At 33.4% G+C, this 21,800-nt stretch overlaps 2 protein-coding genes across 3 annotated transcripts in view; one reads left to right on the plus strand and one right to left on the minus strand.

Annotated features, from left to right (window-relative positions):
• The window catches only part of LOC140450343 (USP6 N-terminal-like protein), a 75,998-nt gene extending 58,641 nt beyond the window's left edge, over positions 1-17,357 (minus strand). Inside the window, exons 1-4 of the mRNA XM_072543932.1 lie at positions 17,235-17,357; positions 16,778-17,011; positions 16,514-16,721; positions 10,982-11,334 (exon numbers count right to left, since the gene is read on the minus strand). Of these exons, the coding sequence (XP_072400033.1) occupies positions 10,982-11,334; positions 16,514-16,721; positions 16,778-16,914 (698 nt within the window). The 5' untranslated portion in view covers positions 16,915-17,011; positions 17,235-17,357. The remainder of the gene's footprint in view (positions 1-10,981; positions 11,335-16,513; positions 16,722-16,777; positions 17,012-17,234) is intronic.
• Positions 17,358-17,404: 47 nt separating this feature from the next.
• Positions 17,405-21,800, plus strand: part of LOC140450344 (regulation of nuclear pre-mRNA domain-containing protein 1B) — a 43,156-nt gene continuing 38,760 nt past the window's right edge. Inside the window, exons 1-2 of one of the 2 annotated variants that reach the window (XM_072543935.1) lie at positions 17,405-17,832; positions 17,896-18,129. In XM_072543935.1, the coding sequence (XP_072400036.1) occupies positions 17,679-17,832; positions 17,896-18,129 (388 nt within the window). In that variant the 5' untranslated portion in view covers positions 17,405-17,678. The remainder of the gene's footprint in view (positions 17,833-17,895; positions 18,130-21,800) is intronic. The other variant, XM_072543934.1, reaches the window with a different exon arrangement.

Below are 21,800 nucleotides of genomic sequence, written 5' to 3' on the forward strand. Positions count from 1 at the left end.
ATAGAAAAAATGGTTACATGTGTAAATACGCTAGTTTCCGAGAGATGACAGATGCAACTCTTTGTCGTTCCCCGAATTTAACGGGTTGACTATGAAAAATACAGTTATATTTCAGTATATATTTAACCTTTTTTTACTGAACGTTATTCATTTTAGAGAATACAGTTATAACTTTAAATATAATTGACAAAAGATAAGTTAATATAATTAAAAGGGTGATATTTGTGTTTGGACCCATTTTTCTCAAAGGTAATATTATTTGTATACATTTATTTTTGGTATATAGAGTTATAAGTAAAGATATACCCATTTTTCTTAAAAGTATTGTTACGATAAATATACTGGCCTAACTTTTATGACTAATTATTCTGTTTTATTGTAGAAATTTCGGTGGAAGTCTAGAACCAAAATTATGGTGAATGAGCCGGCCAAGCTTCTCGATCTTTCGATGCTGTTCTAGTATATCAGGATTTCGTATATAAATACAACATTTTTATATGGAGGGCAGTTAATAAAGAAGATTCGCGCTCGTGGTATTATTGTTACGCTCGCCTACTAATAAATTATTGTATATGTAGTGATAAATAAACTTATATAAATGATCGTGCCTTTTAATAAATTAAAGTAGGAACAATATAATAAATTAGTAAAGACATTATAAATTAAAGACATAACAATTAATAAATTCACAACAAATGGTGCCAGAAGTGGGATCGAACATAAATTAGACTTATAATAATAATACAAGTGAATATAAAATAAATTGTGAAAATGGCTACGATTTATGAGCTGACAGTGACTAATTTAAGAAGACATCTTGAAGACAGAGAATTAGCTTCTACCGGAAAAAAGGCTGAGTTAGTCCAACGACTAAAGAACGCTTTACTAGAAGAAGGACTAGATCCAGAGACTTATATATTTGAAGACAAACATGATGCTGTCCTCTCGTCGATTTCGAAAATTTCTGGTGACATCGCATCATTAGAGAACAAAGTTTCTAACGAGATTTCTTCGCTGGAAAGCAAAGTCTCTGCTAACATCTCTTCGGAAATCTCTAAAGTCACTTCTGAGATGTCTGCCCTGGACGATAGAATATCTTCATTAAAAAACCAAGTTGCTGCCGATATGTTAGCCTTCGAAGAAAAGATATGGAAAGAGATGGAAAAGAAGATGGAGGAAACAGGGACAGCAGAGAGAGGTAACAATCCGATTACAGTGGAGATAAAAGAAGACGAGACGAAATTTAAGTTGGAGACACGGCCGAAATTTGAAGGAAGTGGAGGTTCTATTCATGTTAAAGTCCCAACTTTCGACGGAAAATCATCATGGAACAACTACATGAAACAGTTCGAATCAGCCGCAAGAGCAAATGGATGGTCTGAAAAAGAAAAGGCTGTAAACCTGACTATCGCCCTTCGAGGAGATGCCTTAGATGTGCTTCAGACCATAGCCGTAGAGGAGACCGATGATTTCGAACAACTGAAGAAGAGGTTAAATATGCGATATGGCCACGAACATTTGGAGCATGTATATCAGTCACAGCTTAAAAATCGTAGACAGAAGAAAGATGAGGCTCTTCAAGAATATGAGGTAGATATTGCCAGATTAGTACGATATGCTTATCCAACAGCTCCCGAAGACATGATGGAAAAATTGGCCGTTCAAACGTTTATTGATGGTCTTCGTGATCATGAAATGCAGAGAACACTGCGATTAGCTCGTCACAAGACGCTGGTTGATGTCCTATCCGCCGCCCTCGAATACGAGTCAGCTACGCAGGCCTCTGGCGGGTACAGTAAAGTTAGGACTGTAAAAGAGGAAGGAGATGAAGATAAACTTGACCAGCTCGTTAATATGATGAAAAGCATGACATACAAGAAAACGAAGACCATCAGATGCTGGAATTGTGGCGAAATAGGACACGTACGAAGCTCCTGTAAGCACCCTAGGTACGACGCAAATCAAGAAACTCACCATCAGGAAAACTAGAACGGGTCAGCCTTAGGGGGGCAGCTTCGACCCAGAACTTTTCCAAAGACCCTCTCATACTAATAGCTTCTTTGAAATGTCGTGAAGATAGTGTATATGTAGATGGAGACATAAATGGTAAAAGACATACGTTGTTGGTGGATACCGGAGCGACCAGAACCATTATACGTCCAACAGTTATAAACAGCCGAAAGAAACTGTTACCAACGAGGTTGCGACTTCGGACCGCTACAGGTGAAAATGCCAACATTCATGGAGAAATCCAGGTACAATTGGGAATTGGAGCAGAAAAGTTTGTCCATACTGTTATAGTTGCTGACATCGAAGAGGATGTTATATTAGGAATGGACGTAATGAATATGCATGGATTCCAATTGGATTTTAAGAATAAGGTAATCAAAGTTGGCAACGAGGAGGTATTTCTCCATCCACATAATGACAACACTGTGCAAGCAGCCATTAAAGAAGATACAGTCGTGCCTGCGAGAAGCGAAACGATCATAGTAGCGCGGCTACAGGGAATTGTGGACGAAGGGAGACCTGTTATGATGGAGCCTTGGAACCACGACGATGAGGTTGGCCGTGGAATCATAATTGGAAAGGAATTGGTGACTTCGGCTAAAGAAATTCCTGTGAGACTTATCAATGTCAACGACTACCCAGTGACCATCAAGAAAGAGACAAAGGTAGGAACTTGTGTACCTGTGACATCCATAATCCGTCAGGCGACAACATCTGATAATTCCAACGACAAATTCGACCAAATGGTTGCAGTTGCAGGACAGTCTCTAAATCAGATGGAGAAAAGGAAATTAAGGGAATTTCTTCGGCAGTATCGTGATATTTTCGTACCGAAAGGAGGAAAGACGGGAAGAACTACCGTTGTTAAGCATAAAATTGATACTGGTAATGCTAAGCCAATTCGTCAAACAGCTCGACGATTACCACAGGCGAAAAGAGAGGAAGCTGAAACGATTGTTCAGGAAATGAAGAAAGACGGGGTGATAGAACCTTCTACGAGCCCATGGGTCTCTCCGGTGGTCCTGGTTAAGAAGAAAGACGGAACGACGAGGTTCTGTGTGGATTACCGTTTGCTGAACAACGTTACCAAGAAAGATAGTTATCCTCTGCCTCGGATCGATGACACATTGGACACATTGGCTGGAAGTAAATTGTTTTCCACTTTAGATTTGAAGTCTGGATACTGGCAGGTAGAAATGGACCCAGTAGATAAAGAAAAGACAGCCTTCACCACAGGATCTGGATTGTGGCAATTCAACGTTATGCCATTTGGACTTTGTAATGCTCCTGCGACATTTGAGAGGCTTATGGAAAATGTGTTGAGAGGGTTATCTTGGAAAACATGCCTGGTTTATTTAGATGACATAATCGTCTTGGGGGAGACATTCGAAGATCATTTGAGGAATTTAGAAAACGTTTTTAATCGACTTAAAGCTGCCCAATTGATGCTAAACCCCAAGAAGTGCCAGCTATTTCAAGGTAAAGTCAATTATCTGGGTCATATAGTCAGTAAAGAAGGAGTGGCCGTGGATAAGGGAAAAATCGATTCCATTAAGGAATGGCCAAAACCAACTGACAAACATCAAGTGAGAAGTTTTCTTGGATTATGTACTTACTACCGGAGGTTTATTAAGAAGTTTGCAGATATCGCTAAGCCATTAACGCGACTTACAGAGGAAGCAAGAGAATACCGCTGGGATATAGACTGCCAAAATGCCTTTGAGACCTTGAAAAAGCATTTAATAACAGCACCAATTTTAGGGTATCCACTGCCAGAAGGAGAGTTCATCTTAGATACAGATGCAAGTAATGTGGGAATTGGAGGAGTGCTGTCTCAGATTCAAGGAGGACAGGAACGAGTCCTCGGATATTTTAGTAAAGTTCTTTCAAAACCTGAGCGGAATTATTGCGTCACGAGAAGAGAACTTCTGGCAGTAGTGAAATCAGTAGAGCACTTCTATCAATACCTCTATGGAAGAAAGTTTCTAATCCGAACCGACCATGCCGCCCTTAAGTGGTTGATGCAGTTTAAGAATCCAGAGGGTCAGATAGCCAGGTGGATCGAACGACTCCAAGAATACGATTTTAAGATTGAGCACCGGGCCGGAGTTAGCCACAGAAACGCTGATTCTCTTTCCAGAAGGCCATGCTCAGCAGAGTGTTCCCACTGCAACAAAACGGAATCCAAGGAAGCAGCAGTGCTCAGAACGACGATTGTCAACGACGACTGGACGCCTACTAAGATCAGGGAAGAACAAGAGAGAGATCCAGTTATACAGAAAATCCGAAAATGGAAAGAGGAAAACCGTCGACCACCTTGGCAGGAAATATCAAACCTATGCTCAGTAGTTAAGACGTATTGGGCCCAGTGGGACTCATTTATCATCGAAGATGGCTTGCTTAAACGAGTCCTGGAAAATGATGACGGTTCAGAGAAGAGAAGACAGTTGGTGATCCCAAAGAGCAGAATAGCCGAAGTACTTCGTCAGTTACACGACAGTCCATCGGGAGGGCATTTTGGTGTAAGGAAAACCCTTCAGCGAATTCGGGAACGGTTTTATTGGATGAACAGTTCCGACGACGTAAAAGACTGGTGTAAGAAATGTACTATTTGTGCTACGAGTAACGGGCCTCACCGGAAAAGGAGAGCTCCTATGAGACAATATAATGTTGGAAGCCCGTTTGAAAGAATAGCTTTGGACATTGCAGGGCCATTTCCAGAAAGTGAAAATGGGGGCAAGTACATGTTGGTAGTAATGGATTACTTCACTAAGTGGGTCGAGATTTACGCACTTCCAGACCAGAAGGCCGCCACCGTTGCAGATAAGTTGATCCAAGAATATATCAGCCGATTTGGAGTGCCTTTGGAGATCCATAGTGATCAAGGCAGGAACTTCGAAAGTGATCTATTCCAAGGAATATGTGATAGACTAGGCATGAAGAAAACAAGAACTACCGCGTATCATCCGCAATCGGATGGTATGGTAGAACGAATGAATAGGACAGTTGGCAAGTATTTGACAAAGATGGTGTCCGATCATCAGCGAGACTGGGACCAATACCTTCCGTTCTTCACAATGGCCTACAGATCTGCTGTTAACGAATCAACAGGCCAGACACCAGCCAAAGTCCTATTCGGACGCGAAATGCGACTACCTTGTGATCTAGAATTTGGGTGTCGACCTGGAGAAGATGTAGCAGGTGAAGATTATGTGATCGAATTACGAAGAAGAATGGACGATGTACATGAGTTGGTCCGTTCCCACCTTCAGATCGCTAGCGACCGAATGAAGAAACGGTACGATACACAAGCCGAAAAGGGTTGCTTTAAGAAGAACGACAAAGTATGGCTGTATAATCCCAAGAAGCGAATAGGTTGTTCTCCCAAACTGCAGCAGTTTTGGGAAGGTCCATACCTCATCATGGAGAAGATCAACGATGTCATCTACCGAATAAGCAAGATTCCGAGGGGAAAGCCGATGATAGTACACCATAACCGGTTGGCATCTTTCGAAGGTGACCACGACGTAGATGAAGAAGTGGAAGTAAACCAAGTCCAAGATGTGTTTGACCTCACGTTTGAGGAATTCATGGGTGCCTATGGAGGTACCGGTAAAGCAAGACATGGTGTTACCACTGAAGAAAAGCAAGATCTACTCGCGCTCCCCGATGACTACTCGCTGGCCCTTACCATCCCGGCCAGTATCAAAGACGCACCAGGGTTGGCATCCGTCTTTCGAAGGAAGTTTGGTCGAGTTGCAGAACTTCAATGCCAGGTGCCAGCTCCCGGTAAAACCTTGAAACTCCAGGATGCATCACGTTACCTTTTCTACCTGGTAACAAAAGACACTGCCCGTGACCAACCTACCTACCGAGATGTATGGGAAGCCTTACTTCAATTGAGAGAGCACGTACTAGAGTCCGACGTGCAAAAGTTAGCCATGCCAAAGTTGGAGTGCCGCCAATTAGATTGGAGGGTTATCCGAAATATGGTGGAGGAGATCTTTAAAGACACCGAAGTCCAGGTGTTAGTCTGTTGCAATCCGCATAGTTACTGGTGCGGAGAGAAAACCGTCCCTTGTCATTTTTATACAACTGGAAGTTGTAAAAGAGGGTCCAGTTGCCGATACCAGCATACAGTTCCGGTTCCAGTCCCGACAAGGTTCCAGGAGGAACCATCTTTTAAGAGGGGGGCAATGTTACGATAAATATACTGGCCTAACTTTTATGACTAATTATTCTGTTTTATTGTAGAAATTTCGGTGGAAGTCTAGAACCAAAATTATGGTGAATGAGCCGGCCAAGCTTCTCGATCTTTCGATGCTGTTCTAGTATATCAGGATTTCGTATATAAATACAACATTTTTATATGGAGGGCAGTTAATAAAGAAGATTCGCGCTCGTGGTATTATTGTTACGCTCGCCTACTAATAAATTATTGTATATGTAGTGATAAATAAACTTATATAAATGATCGTGCCTTTTAATAAATTAAAGTAGGAACAATATAATAAATTAGTAAAGACATTATAAATTAAAGACATAACAATTAATAAATTCACAACAGTATAACGTTAAAAGTAAATATTATGTTCTGATAGAAAGTTACTTTCTTAGTTGTAACTTTCTTTTAGATAATATATCATAATATAGAAGCAATTTAGTGTGCGTAAAAAGTAGTTTTGTGAAATATAACCTTATTGTTTAAAGATATTTTGTTATATTTGAATTACCTTTTTTGCATTGGTAAATTATTATAACTTATATATTATTATAACTTAATAACAGCCGTACGAATCGTATTTTTGCAAATCTTGAAAATGATGAAGATAGTAAAGGCAAGATAATTCGGAAAATTCTTTTAAAGATGCCCAAAACATAATGTATGATAAATGTAATACAGTAAATACTATAGAACCGACTCTAACAACAAAGTGGGTGATGGAACATTTTGTCAAGGAAAATTTAGAAAATTCTCCTGTTGTTAAGTTCTTATTTAGATCGAAAAAATAGGGATTTTTTGTATAAAGATTATTATTTTAGATTTTATTAATAATAGAGACCCATCTGAAAAAATCTTCAGCAGCGCTATTATGATAAATGATGACACATGTTTCAATGGAAATAATAATTTTTTGGGTAAGATAAAATACACTGCTTTAAAGTTACTAAAAATGTGAATATTATTATAAAAGGTATTATTCTTATTTTTAGAAACTCAATTACCTAAAAAATCTATGGATAAAGCTACTTCATCCTCAAGCAGTGACTCATCTTCAATCAGTAACTCATCATCAAGAAGTAAGTCATCATCTAGCAGTAAGTCATCATCTAGCAGTAACACAACTTCGGATACAGACAACAGTTCACAACATTCTAAAACCGATCCTTATGGATCAGATGACAGCATGCAGATCCTCTTTTTAATCCACTTGTCATTAAAAGGCAAGTTAAATTAACAACAGGTAATGCAATTAAAAAAAAGAAAAGTTAAACATCCTTCAAACAATGAAGAGGTGGGTAGGAAGAAACTTCGGTAGCCTGCAACGTGGCAACAGGCAGACTCAAAGAGATTGCGAAATGGCGGAGAAGCCTATTTATCTACCAGAATTGTTAAAAATGCAGACGGCACAAAAATCAAATCCAAAATATTACAGCCAGCTAAAACCTTTTTACCACCCTGCGGAAATAAATGCAAGTTAAAGTGTTCCGAAAAATTAGACGAAGCACAGAGAAACAAAATATTTAAAAAATACTGCTCACCACTATTTTGCCCATAAAATCAATAACTCATAAATTTTTTGTCTCCGGACATGGACAGAGTGAAGGGGATAGTGTCCACGCTATGATAGAAAAACAGATAAAAAAATATAAAAAATCAAGTCCAATATGGGTGCATTATTCGGACAGCTAAAAAAACTGGAAGTCCATATATAAAGTACATGAAATGGGTTTTAATGACGTGTTTTATCTTAAAGCTTTGTGTGCAGACTTTCACCTTACTATTCCCAAAAATTTTAAAATATCTGATGTGACGATCTTGATGTTAGATCGCAACAATCCTACTATTCTTTATTATAAATCATCTTTTAATCAAGCAGAATGTGATCATCAAGTGGTAATTGTGCGTTCTAGGCGTGAAATTAATATCAATAATATTGCTTTAAAGAAAGCTTTTACAAAAAAGTGGGAATCACCGAAGCTAAGAAAAATGGACTGTTGTCTTTAATAGAAAAAAAAGCGATGTGTTCCTAAATACTATTTAAGTTTTTATAAGAATTTGTTAAGAAAAACAATCGTTATTATTGTTGCTTTATGTTTCATATTGTGTTGTGTAATGGATACGAACTAGTTACGTAGTTTTTTTATGTTTTATTAATCAGTTTTATTAAATAATATTGATCTAATGGTATTTTTAATAATACTTTACCAATACAATTTCTAAAATGTAACTTCATGAGCAAAATCAATTTCTTCAAAAGATAATATTTCTTTATTCAAGAGGGTTATATCTAAGTTTTTTTTTCTAAACCTGATATCTTATAAAAACAAAAATTTGTCAGAGCGATTAAAAGATCAGAAATCTATCATACTCAATCATTAAATCCTACAATATCAATAAACACTGCACAATATAAATAAAATAAATTGATAAGAATTTTAAAACCTCTCTACTGAAAAAGTGAAAATTCTTAGATGTAACCCTCTTCTTCCAAATGAACGATATGTTCTTTATTTTAACTTTCTGATTTTCTGTGATTGAATTTTCAATAATTTTGTCTTAATTTTCTTGGTTGATTGGTCCGAGATTATTAAAACACTTTTCACAACACACACGTTGTACAAACGTTTCGGAGAAATATAATTTTCAATGAACACTTTATTATTACTTTGTCTTACTTAGGCGCTTACTTAAAAACATAAATATACAATTATGACATATATAGATATCATTTATGTCAGTTTTATTATTGATAAAAGGGGTTGTTTTTTAATATCAATCATCTCCAATATACGTATTTTATTATAATTTAACTCTGTTTCCAAAATCGAAAGAATGATTATATTTTCTTTACTTTCGGTTTACTCAACTTGAGCATATTTTGACAGAGTCATTGTCAAAAACAACAATACAAAAATTCCTACCACATCTTAAATAGATGAAATAAACTCTGTTGCAGACTTCTTTAATTGATACTGTTCTGAAGTTATTTTATTGCGGCACCTCAGTCTCATATCCAGTATCCTTCTTTGAGATTAACACATCCAGGAAAGGTAGTGTGTTATTGACACTTCTTTATCGTTTATATCACTCATGGATGTGTCCAAAAACTCTGATCCATGAGGCCATATTAATACATTATCTACATATCTCCAACATAGTGTGGGTTTTAAATTTTTTTGAGAAATAATATTTGTTTCAAAATCTTACATAATATATTAGCTAATAATGGAGATAAACTAGAGCCCATTGCTAGACCAAAATTTTGTTTATAGAATTCATTATTTAGTTGAATAGGTATTATCAGTACATAATGTCAATAAATCCATTATAGCTGATACATTTAGTCTTGTTCTAGTTGGCAATGTATCATCATTCTCTAATTTTGTTTTAATTATTTTTATTTTTATCTCCTTCTTTTTATATAGACATGACTGTCTGTTTTTCAATAATCCAATAAGTTGTCGTTCCATCGTTTTTTGGTCTTCCTATTGGGGAACCGTCTCTTGCCGTCTTTACTATTTGTTGTGATTCGGCTTATATGATCGTTCCATTCTACTCTTCTATTGGGTGAATCACAATAAATATCACCATCAGGAATATTAATGTGTGAAAAAAAGCAGTTTCTCACAGTGCAATAATAGTGCCTCTACTATGTGTTTTAGCAGAAGCAATGAATCTATAGCTTTCCTATGGAATAACCCTTCAAGCCAAGTTCAGAATCAACAATTTCCTGGCATGGTCACGTCTCCACCAAGATGATAACATCATATCCATTAGACGAAGCATTATTGCATGTTAGCAGCTATTGAGCAGTAACTTACTTAATTGTCTATCTAAATTGATTAAGTTAATCACCTAATCGGATTAAGAATACTGTAAGGAATCCATGTCTTTCATCATCATCATCAGTGGCGTTACAGCTCTTTATGAGCCAAAGCCTTATTCAGAACAATCCTCCATTCGCCCCTGTCTCTGGCAACTCTTCTCCATGCTCTAATTCCGATAGACTTCAAATCATTTTCTAGGTTGTCTTGGTACCTAAGTCTCGGTCTTCCTCTTCTTCGTTGTCCGATCGGCCCTCTTCGGTCAAAAACTTTTCTGACTATGGCATCTTCCTCTCGTCTGATTACATGACCTATCCATCTGAGGCGTGCTACCTTAATGAATTTTACAACGTCAGGTTCTCCAAATCTTCTATACAACTGAAAATTGTAACACCTGCGCCACAAACCTTGTTCTTTTATGCCTCCATATATTCGTCTTAGTATTTTTCGCTCAAAACGTTTGAGCAATTCTTGGTCATTCTGTGTGTCCAAATTTCTGAACCATATGTTAGCACTGGTCTTATTAGTGTTTTGTATACAGTCAGTTTAATTTTTCTAGGCAATCTGTCTTCTTAAGCCATAGTAACACTTATTGGCGAGCACTATTCTTCTTTTGATTTCTTCACTGACGTTGTTATCTTTGGTTAGCAGCAACCCTAAGTATATGAAGGTGTCAACACCTTCCAGTTCTAGGTCATCAATTATTATTCGTCCATCGTCCATCCATGTCTTTCAGTATGTGTATATTCTTTCGATGAATGTTTTTCTTCCGCATGTGTATGCAGTCTTTCAGTAGATTTGATTCCGACACATGTGGTAGCATGTCTGTTCGAACGAGGCAAATGCGTGCTATTTTCTTACCTGTGCACAAGTTGTTTTCTCAAACTAACTTTAACTATGAGGGTAAAAAATAAAAACTTACCTAGTTAATTTGGGAAACCCCTCCTTATACAGCCCATGCATTGCAAACTTGGGATTTGTTAGTAAGATATGCACAGCCCAAAAAGCATCTTCTTCATCCATATACATCAGTAAAACACCTGCGATGCCTGACATACCTTGACAATAACCTACTTCAGAATTATACATAGCATAAGCTGTTAGAACATTAAATAAAGATTGCTGTTTGATACTATATCTTTCTCTATAATGTAAATGTTCTCGGAATTGTCTATTTACATCTGAATCTATTTGCCTGGCATCTGTAGAGTATTTTCTCGCTAAACCCATCATTTCTACATATTTGTTTTTATTAGCCTTTTTTATTTTATCTACCTACAAAATATCGACATAGAGTATATACATGTGAGTAAAATATTGATCATTTTTTAAATTTATTTAGACTGAATATATAGTAAAGCTGTGGATTTGACAACAGTAAATGAGCTTTGTGCCTAAAGCAGATTCATTATGGCACATGTATCTCATTGGAAAGAGGAGTGGAGACAAAAAAGCATTACAGAAAGGTTAATTTAGGGCAAGTTACCCAGAGCTCCCAGGATTATATTTGTAAGACTTCAAAATTGTATGTATACCCCAAAAAATATGTATGTACTCTAGTTGAAACAACTGGGAGAATATTTAATAGCTGTTAAATTTCTAGCAGTAGCTATTTGGTCATATGAAAATCCTGGGTAGAGGAACAGAAGGAATAGCAGCATCAGCAGTACTAGAAGTGGAGAAATCAAATAAACTGCTATATTGGGTGGCAAAAGGAAAAAAGCTGACAGCAAAATATATGGATACATAAAGGTTAGAATTACTTCCTGTCGCAGATACTCACAGTATATAGATGCTTTAGGATATACCTTTAAGTTTCGGGAAGGTAGAATATGCAAATACTTGTAATGTGAAATAACACTGTGTAATACATACTATGTTGGCTATCATGTGATAGATGCTATCATGGCCAGGTCAGTGGAGAACAGTAGAAAGAAAAGATGAGAAGAAATGAAAAAGTGACCTGACCTGAAATTTGCATCCACATCAAAAAAGGAAGGTAAAAGAAAGTGAGAGGTGGCAAAAGTTGAACATGAATAGGATGAGACAGAGATAGAACAAGAGGAGGGTTAAGCAGTAAGCAATCTTCAGTAAAAAATGTGTGAGAATGCATAAGGGTCGTATGTGAATGAGAAGAGATGAATATATGTCGACACTGAGCCCCAACCTAAGCGGTCCAACCGGTAATTCATGGTTAAGGAGGGTGTTTTGTAGTAGGTAGGTTTCTGGAATTGGCGACGATGGTGACCAAGCAACCAAGGCTGGAAAACAGTTTTTTTCTAAAACCAAGATATATTTCAACCATTTTCATAACCTTTCTCATAAAAGACGGAAAGAAAAAACTGGTTTAGTTATAATAGTTTTTGATTGTCATATTTGCAACACATCACTACGTAGTTCAGTTGAAGCTGTTATCTGGCAATATTGGTTGCCATGTCCATGTTCTCATTTAAAATATCTAATAGGGTTACAGGAAATACTTGTTTGTTTGATGTTTCTTCTCACATGACTAACTATGGTTTGAAAAATGGTGCATTTTTTTAACTGTCAATGAATTCAGTGATGAAGGTGTAGGCTAGTTATTTTATATACACCAGAAATTGACATTGAAAAAAGAGTTCTTTTCTTTAAAAAGTAAATAAATAAATAATTACTTCATAATAAAATCTTAATTTTAGACTCGTGAATTCCAGTATGTAAGGGCTGCAGCTAGCTATAGCTAATAGTAACTACATAACATGTAGTAACAGGCCGGACTTAAGGTTTTCTATCATAATATTGAACAACTTGTAATATTAAACAACAACTAATGAAATTTAAATATCAAAAAATAACATTATATGCTTAATTTTAAAAAAGAAGTTAAAGCACATATAACTTGGATTTTACAGCAAGTTATATTCTTAATGCATTAAAACTTGCATTTAGTTATTCCATTACTGAAGGGACAACACACACCAAACACCATCATTGGATAATTATAGACCAATCTCACTCTTTTCCTCTTTCCAAATTTATAGAAACTAGTGCTGAATTGTGAAATATTTAAATAAGAACAATTTTGATTTCAAGGGGAAGGTTATAAAAATATTAGCAGTACAACTTCAGCCACATTGGGCCTAGTAACCAAAATATTGAACATAATAGATAAAGTAGATATATGAGAACTAATCCCGTTAAGTTTGAAGAATATATTTGATATACTGAAATATGATATAATGTTGAATATCGTGAGACATCTTGGTATAAAAGGTACTTAGCTTAAGGGGTTACATAGGTCTTGTATTTTCAAAAAATCGATTATTTTTTTATTCCATATGAAAGTATAGTACTTCAAGAGTCTTCACACCGAATTTGAAGTAAATTCGAGCAATATTACGGTGTTATAGAGATTTGAATAACGCGCTCAACCGCGTTATTCGGTATGTGCGCTCTCAGTTTAAAAACGCGTTTTTTTCGAAACTTTGTTTTTCCGTGCGGTATGCACGATTTCTCGAGAACTAATCGACCGATTTTGTTGAAACTTTGCATAGTTCAACTTCATAGTATTGTTTGGTGATTGAACGAAGAATTTTCAATCAGACGACTCGTTCTTATTTTATACAAAAAAAAAATAATGAGAAACGAAAAAAATGTTAAAAAATATAAGACGAAAATTTATTCAAACTTATGTCAAAACTTCAAACATTATTATTTTTTCAATTCCTTGTTCAATCACAAAACAATACTATTAAGACGAAATATGCAAAGTTTCAGCAAAATTGGTTGATTTGTTCTTGAGAAATCATGCCTACCGCATGGAAAAACAAAGTTTCAAGAAAAACATGTTTTTCTTGTGCAGTATTCAAATCTCTATAACTCTGATAATATTTAATAAAAAAATAAATCAATTTTTTGAAAATACAAGATCTATGTAACCCCTTAAACTAGATACATAACACATTGCATATCTTTCTAAAAACATTTCCTCAGCAATAGCCATAGTGTGATATTCTGCAAAAATATAAATGTAGCACACAGAAAAAGATTCTTTTCTCTGTAAGCCACAGCCATCTTATAAACCTTCTAGTTTCTTAACTAATGCAGAAAAAAGCACAACCAACCTGAAAACTCTAAATTGTGTATTAGGGACTATATGGTGTGATATATGAAAAAAAAAAAGAAAAAAAATAGCAATTTGAAATAGTGAATTAAAAAAGGATATAGGAAGTGGGCAAGAGATAATAACTTTGTAAAACTGATGAAAAGAGAATGCAAATTAACAACCATACCTTTGAGCAAGTCAAAGAATTTACATATCTTGGATCGTCAGTAAACGCAACAAACACGACAAGCGACGAAATAAAAAGACGCATAGCAATAGCAAACAGAACTGTTCACAGCCTCCAGAAACATTTAAAAAATAAAAATATAAAACATGCAGTAAAGATTAATATATACAGGACCTTAATAAGACCGGTTTTGATATATGGGGCTGAAACGTGGATCTTATCTTAAAATGATAAAAGACTTCTTGGTATTTTTGAGAGAAAAATTCGTAGAAAGATTTTTGGGGCCGTAAATGAAAATGGGCTATGGCGTCGAAGATACAACTTTGAACTGTATCAGTTATACACCGATCCAGATATTGTGAAATTCATTAAAGTGCAGAGACTTAGATGGGCTGGACACATTGCTAGGATGTCAGATCATGAATACACGAAGAGATTAACATTTTCAAAACCAGAGGGCACAAGAAGCAGAGGACGACCACGAATGAGCTGGATTGATGATGTGGAAGAAGACCTACAGATTCTAGGGGTTAGAAGATGAAGGAAAGTTGCCAGGAATCGACAGGAGTGGCTACTTCTTTGTGAGCAGGCCAAGATCCACAACGGATTGTCGAGCCAGTTATGATGATGAAAACTGATGAAAACCAATAACAGGAAACATTTAAACATTTCTGATTTGTCTCAACAAAATTATAAATATATTTTTAATTTTACCATATTACTCATTTCATCAAGGATTGGCCAAACAAGATCAGCTACTAGATAGCTACACAGACTATTGTGGAATAATAAAATAACAAATGAAAATAAAAGAAGAATTTATAAAACAAAAATAGAAAATATTGGGTTGTACAGTGCTGAACTTTGGGAGATCAATCAAAAAAACAAATCCAACATTAAGGCAATGGAAATGGACTATTGGAGACAATTTGGCCGGCACACTAGACTTGATAGGGTGAGGAACATAGACATTAGCAGAGAAATGGAAATTGACCTAGACATAACAGATAATATCGAAGCCAAAAGACTAAACTGGTAGTAGTATCTGCAGAGAATGCCTGAAAATAAATGGCCAAAAAAGATTTGCAGAAGTTTCTAAGTTATTTTCCAAATATAATAATTTTGAATGTTATACATAAGAAGTAATTTGTTTCATCATCTCTCATCTCTCTCATCAGTTTCCAGAAATTAATAAAAATAATAATAGATAATTATCATAAGTTTAAATTAGGTTATTAGGGTATAAAAATATAACTAATTTTTCAACATACTAATTTGTAAGTGCATCACTTGCAAAGCACTTACAACTATATACATCCTTGTAAGTGCTTTATTAGTATTCTCAAATTCCATGTACAAAGAACAACTGAACCAGCATTCGACAATTTATGAAAAAGTCTTCTTAATACTGAACATTCCATTATTTGTTGCACAGTACATTTAGTTAGTTAGTACATTTAAATAAACTATATTTATACATAAATATTCTTACAAAAATCTTCCAAAGTTAAGTATGTTCAGCTAGCTGAAATCTACAAAATAACATGTATTGTATAAAGATCTCTAGTTCTTTTAACAGATCAAAACCTCTAGGTCCACAAACTATGCAAATTTAAAGCTAGAAATTGAACAACTAACTCCTGTTCAACTAGTAAATATTTTTAAATGCACATAAACATGTGCATGAATGATGTTTTCTTTTGTAACTCCTACATAAACAGTGCTTTTGGATGTCAAATAGTATAACCAGGAATACATTAACCAACTGAAAATTAAATAAACTAAGGATTAAAAGTTCATGTCTCAATATGTACGTACTTAATAAGTACAAAAATAAATGAAGAAACTGCTAAAACAGCTGATAATCTTTAAAAACTATAGAGTCAGCTGAGTTATTAGGTTTTCAAATTTATAAACCAAATAAAAGGATATCTATACATCTTGAGATGCCACTGTAAGCATCTCATAAGACTATAGCCCTATAATCTATAAGAAACAAAGAGAATCAGAATACAAATACATGAATGCATAATCAACCAACAAATAGCACCAGATATCCAAATAAAAAATCAAGAATATATTGATATTGGTAACAATATTTATCATAAGCCAATTAATGTTTTAGAACGCCATTGATGGCTACCTATAAAATACTAATGATTAAGACAAACATATGCACTTACCTCTAATAATTTGCACCAAGCTTCAGTTCTAAGAGAATTGGGGATACCTTTATAAACTCTAGAATGTACTTTTTCTTTACTTGCAGGACTATCCCAATTCTTGAGCATTTTCAGCCATTTTTTCTGCCGTTCTACTTCAATCTGAAGTCTTTTGGCTTCTTGTGGATCCACTTTCGATGGTAACCGTTTATCATGAATAAAGCCATATCTAGAAACACGGTACATAAAAGCCATTCAAAGTTTACATACATTCAAATGCCTTACCTGTCAGTGGTATGATAGACCTCAAAACCAGGGTCTTCCCAAGGATCAATTTCTGCTCCTTCTCTACCTTGCTCATACCTCTTAAATATTTTTTCTCGCTCTTCAGCTGACCTTTTAAGAAGATCCTCTTCATTCATCCCATTTACGAATATTTTAACTCTTCAAGATGTAACACAGACCTACATTCCAGTATTTACAATTCGTGTTTGGAAGCATTTGACACTTTCACCACATCTTAAAAAGTAAACACTAAACTTAGTAAGTATACGACAAACCAGTAATAAACTCTTTAATTAAATAAATTAGTATTTATAAGAGAAAATGTTCATTAAACTTGACATCTGTCAAAGATTGAATTTCAAACGCCCCCGAAACGAAATTAAAGAAATGGTTTATTGTTTTTTATCTTCAGTACAATGTTTCCTTAATTACCTTTGTGTTATTGTAAATTATTTACCTTAATTATAAGATCTAGTAAAATTACATACACAACACCACCTTAACCGCTACAAAACTTCAAAACTACCAAATGCTAATGTCAAACAATTACAACGTTTATATTCCTGTCATCCTGTCAATCATATGTCACTTGTCGGCTGTCAATCGTAAGAAAATTGTAGATGTTTTAAATGCATGCGTTATGCAGGTTTGAAATATTTGTTGTCAAAGAGATTACATACTCTTAAAAATAGTTGTATTTATCTGTAGTACGTTTAAACTACTAATAGTATAATAATGTCGTCGTTTGTATATTATACACAGGTGTATTAACACAGATTACATGTATAAAAACTGGACTTAATATTTCATCAGGTGTATTTGATGTGATGGTTATATTTACTTTTATTTACTAATTAGAAAAGTTATTCCTTCTTCGACAGCCAGGAGATATTTTTTCACAATGGCAGGAGGTTTTACAGAAACTGCCTTTATTAAAAAATTATCTGATTTAAACAATTCTTCGCAAAGTATACAAACAGTCAGTTTGTGGTTAATTCATCATAGGAAACATTACAGCACAGTAGTAAAAATCTGGTTTCGAGAATTGATCAAAGGTAAACTACTTCTAAACTCTTATACTTATATTTCATATAACTTATATATAATTTTATTTGTAGCCAAAGATTCAAAAAAACTAACTTTCATGTATCTTGCAAATGATGTTATTCAAAACAGCAGGAAAAAAGGACCAGAATATGGACAAGAATTTAGTTTAAGCCTCAACAAAGCTTTTGAACACATGTCTAAAAGTGATACAAGAACTAAAAATAGTCTGAATAGATTGATAAATATATGGGATGAGAGGGGAATATATGATAATAAGCTCATACTAGAATTTAAAAGAATAATGGGTATGTTATGTTTGTTTTTATACTATCTTTACAATACGGATATTTATATGTTGCCTGCTCACAGCAAAAAAGTTCAACTTAACTTTTCTTTTTTGACAGGCATTTATAGTATTTTTCATATAAAAATGCATACACATCATTCAAGATTTACAACATTAAAACCCCACAGCGTTGCCAAAACATCAGAATAGTTAGTAAGTGAGAAATTTTTAAAATGTCAACTATTTGTCAAACTATTATATAACAGTAAATACACTTCTTAGTTTTAAGACTACTGCAACACACTAAAATACATAAGAAAACATTTTAATACAAAATTATATATTCTAAATTTTAAACTTCTTTTAGAGCTTTAATAGTAAAAATGTCCCTCCATTATTTCTTGTTCAAAATAATCTATCTTATATGAAAGCTTATCAGCTTTCTACAGACTATTTAGTTGTTTTGGCATAGCACAATCACAATACACAACAATAATTAGTTTTTAAACCTGTCAATCTAAATTTAATATGTATTTATAAATACAATTTATTAATATATAATATATTGTGATCAAATTGTGTTAGAAATCAAAACATAAACAAAATTCTTACTCTAAAAAAGCGGCCACACTTTAAACAATTTTTCCACACATTGAATTGTCAAAAAAATTGAAGTATTCCCTATCAGTTGCGTACAATTGTCTGATATATTTAATTAAAATTATTATTTTGTGGAATATTAGACTTAAAGAGTTATTTCATAAAATTTATATTATTAATAATAACAAATGTTTTTGGTTATTTAATCAATATAATTCTAAAATTCCCAATATAATGATGATTACATTTTTCTGATTATTATACTATGTTTATGCCTATGAAAGATCGAGCAGTTCTGTATAGGTTTCATATTATTAGCTGTGTTAGGAAAATTTGAACTCTAAGGTTTTACGTTCTGGAAATTTTAAATTTAAGTGAAGTCACTATATATAAATAGCGACGTGCACACATTTTTATATGAAAAATACTATATATGCATTAATATTTTAAAAGATTTTGAACTTATAAACATGTCTAAAATCTTAAATAGATCAGTTGATATTCATACTATAAGAAAATTTTACACAGGTTCATATAAACATGAACCTATGCCAAGTATCAAACAGTATATCAAAAAATGGATAGTGTACTCCTCACTTATTTGAAAATTTTTTATATCTCATCCTTTGACTAGGTTTTGAAACTGTTTCCTTGTGACATCTTTAAGTTAGATATTAATTAATATAAAGTTATAAATATGAAATTAATATAAAGTTAGAATTTAATGAGAATTACATTTTGATTAACAATCCGGAAGTCATTTTCAAAAAATTCTAAAATGAAATTATAATTGACTGTGATCTTAACTCTTTAAACATTTTTTTTTTTCTAAAGGAGTCCAAAATATCTGAAAAATTCTAATTAGGGTAATTTGTTTGATCCAAAAATTAAGTTCATGTCTATTTTTTTTTAATATATATATTATAGTTTTTCCTCCAGGGGAGATAGAAGGTAGAGTAGCTCTAGATACAGTGTAATTTGAATATAATAGCTAAAAAATGGTTTTTATTGTTGAAACAAAAACAAAAATGTAGCTTAACAAACAAAATATAAAAATAAGAAAGCAAAACAATAAAAATATGAAAAATAGTGGGCTATCTATAGTATGATGGAAGTTATAAAAGCAGTTTTTCTCTGGTGTAATACATAAATTGAGATTGCATTTTACTTAATGCACCTGAGTATAAGACTTCTTACAATATTTGCATCTTCTTTTTCTGGTTTTTTCATGATTATCTATATCTACATTCTGTATCTGCCTATTAGACTGTCCATAAGATCAACACCAGTCATATGACTGTTGTATTCTTTGATGACATGTGGACAGTTTATGTCAATGTATTGCTTTTTTTCTGTCATAAAGAACTGCTTTGTTTTTATTTGTTGTTGATAAAGTGGTTTTTTGAATACATACATTTTTTTCTATCTCTCGAAAGCACAGTACTTTCTATATCTATATCTTTCCAAAACACAGTTTAATACCATATGCCATCAGTATATGCAAAGCTTAGCTAGTTGGTGTGACGTAAATATGCTATACTTATATTAAAAAAATTGTTTAAGATTACTTTTGGTAGATCAAGGTAATGTATCTTTAGAGGCACATAATAATATCACAGATTTTAGTATGAATTTTGATTCTAAATTAACTTTTAAATATCATATTACTTAATGAAACTTCTACTGAAGAGTTAAAGATGTTGGGATTTATTCTTAGAAATTGTAATCAGTTTTCAGTACAAACTTTAATGTTTACTTTTATTTAGTTTAATTGGTTTTGGAGTATGGTTCTCTCATTTGGTCTGCTTCATATAATAGTGATATCTAAGGTATTGGGAGAGTTCAGAATAAATTTTTGAGGGTATGAGTACAAGACCAGTTTTATTAGACAACAATACACATATGATAATATGTATATTATATGTTAAAGACCTTCACTACATCATAGAAGGTTTAAAGCAGATTTATTTTTCCTTCATAAGATTATGAATGGATATGTTGAAGATCTAGAGTTACTAAGTTTAATAAGTTTTAACATTAATATTAGAAGAACTCATAATACTGAGATTTTCAACATTCTGTTTCATACTGCAAACTAGGCTCAAAATGAACCCATTACAAGAATTCTATGAACTGGCAATGAGCACAGCAATAGTTTGGAGTTATTTAATTTAACTTTTTTTAATTTTAGTGTGTTTTTTAACGCAACTTATATTTTTTTTAAAAATGGTATATACTTAAATAAATAAATTAATAATTCTATTTGCTTGAATAGTTCGAAATGAATAAATACCCAGTGCATGAAAATACACTAGGAGTGGTTACCAAAGTGTAAAAATTATCTAAAAAAGTGATATAGTTTTTGAATTCAGGGATAGTCTGACACAGACAAATAACAATATTTGATGCTGCAACAAGATCAGGATTTCCTGGTAGAATTACATTCTATCACTAGCTCCATTGTAAATTTCAAATCTTTAAGAGTATCTCTATATTATTTCGAATTTATGGGGTTTATCAGGCATGTATTAGCATAACTGTTGTTGCATTTTTGTTTGATTATCATTAGTATCAGATGAATAATCATTTTATTTATTTATTTAATATACAGGACAACCCCATTAAATGTTATAATTTACAATATACAAAATAGTGATTAAGTACACAGTATTTTAAGACAACAAAATTAAATACTCACTAAATAATGTAAACTAGAAATATACACTGTGTGACATAAGTTAGGGATATTGCCAATATAATGGTAATTATTGTGTATCAATTATTTATAAGTAAACAATTAAAAATTATTATAGTTTTTAAAAAACATGAAAATTTGAGCCCTTATAAAGAGAATCAGACAAAAAAAACATTCTAATTATTGGCAAAGCACCTGTACATCCATTTGAAAATGACTTTTGTTCTCTTAAATGGGATAAACAAATATAATTGTTTACAAAATACTTCACCAAGTCTGCCTATCTTTCACAAATATAGTAACTACATAACAACTCACATTATGAAATGTGTTTTAAATGTTTTTATTGTTTATTTTAATAATTATGAACAATTGAAAAACATACTTCTTTTCGG

Source organism: Diabrotica undecimpunctata, chromosome 9, assembly GCF_040954645.1.
Source record: "Diabrotica undecimpunctata isolate CICGRU chromosome 9, icDiaUnde3, whole genome shotgun sequence".
NCBI lineage: Eukaryota > Metazoa > Arthropoda > Insecta > Coleoptera > Chrysomelidae > Diabrotica > Diabrotica undecimpunctata.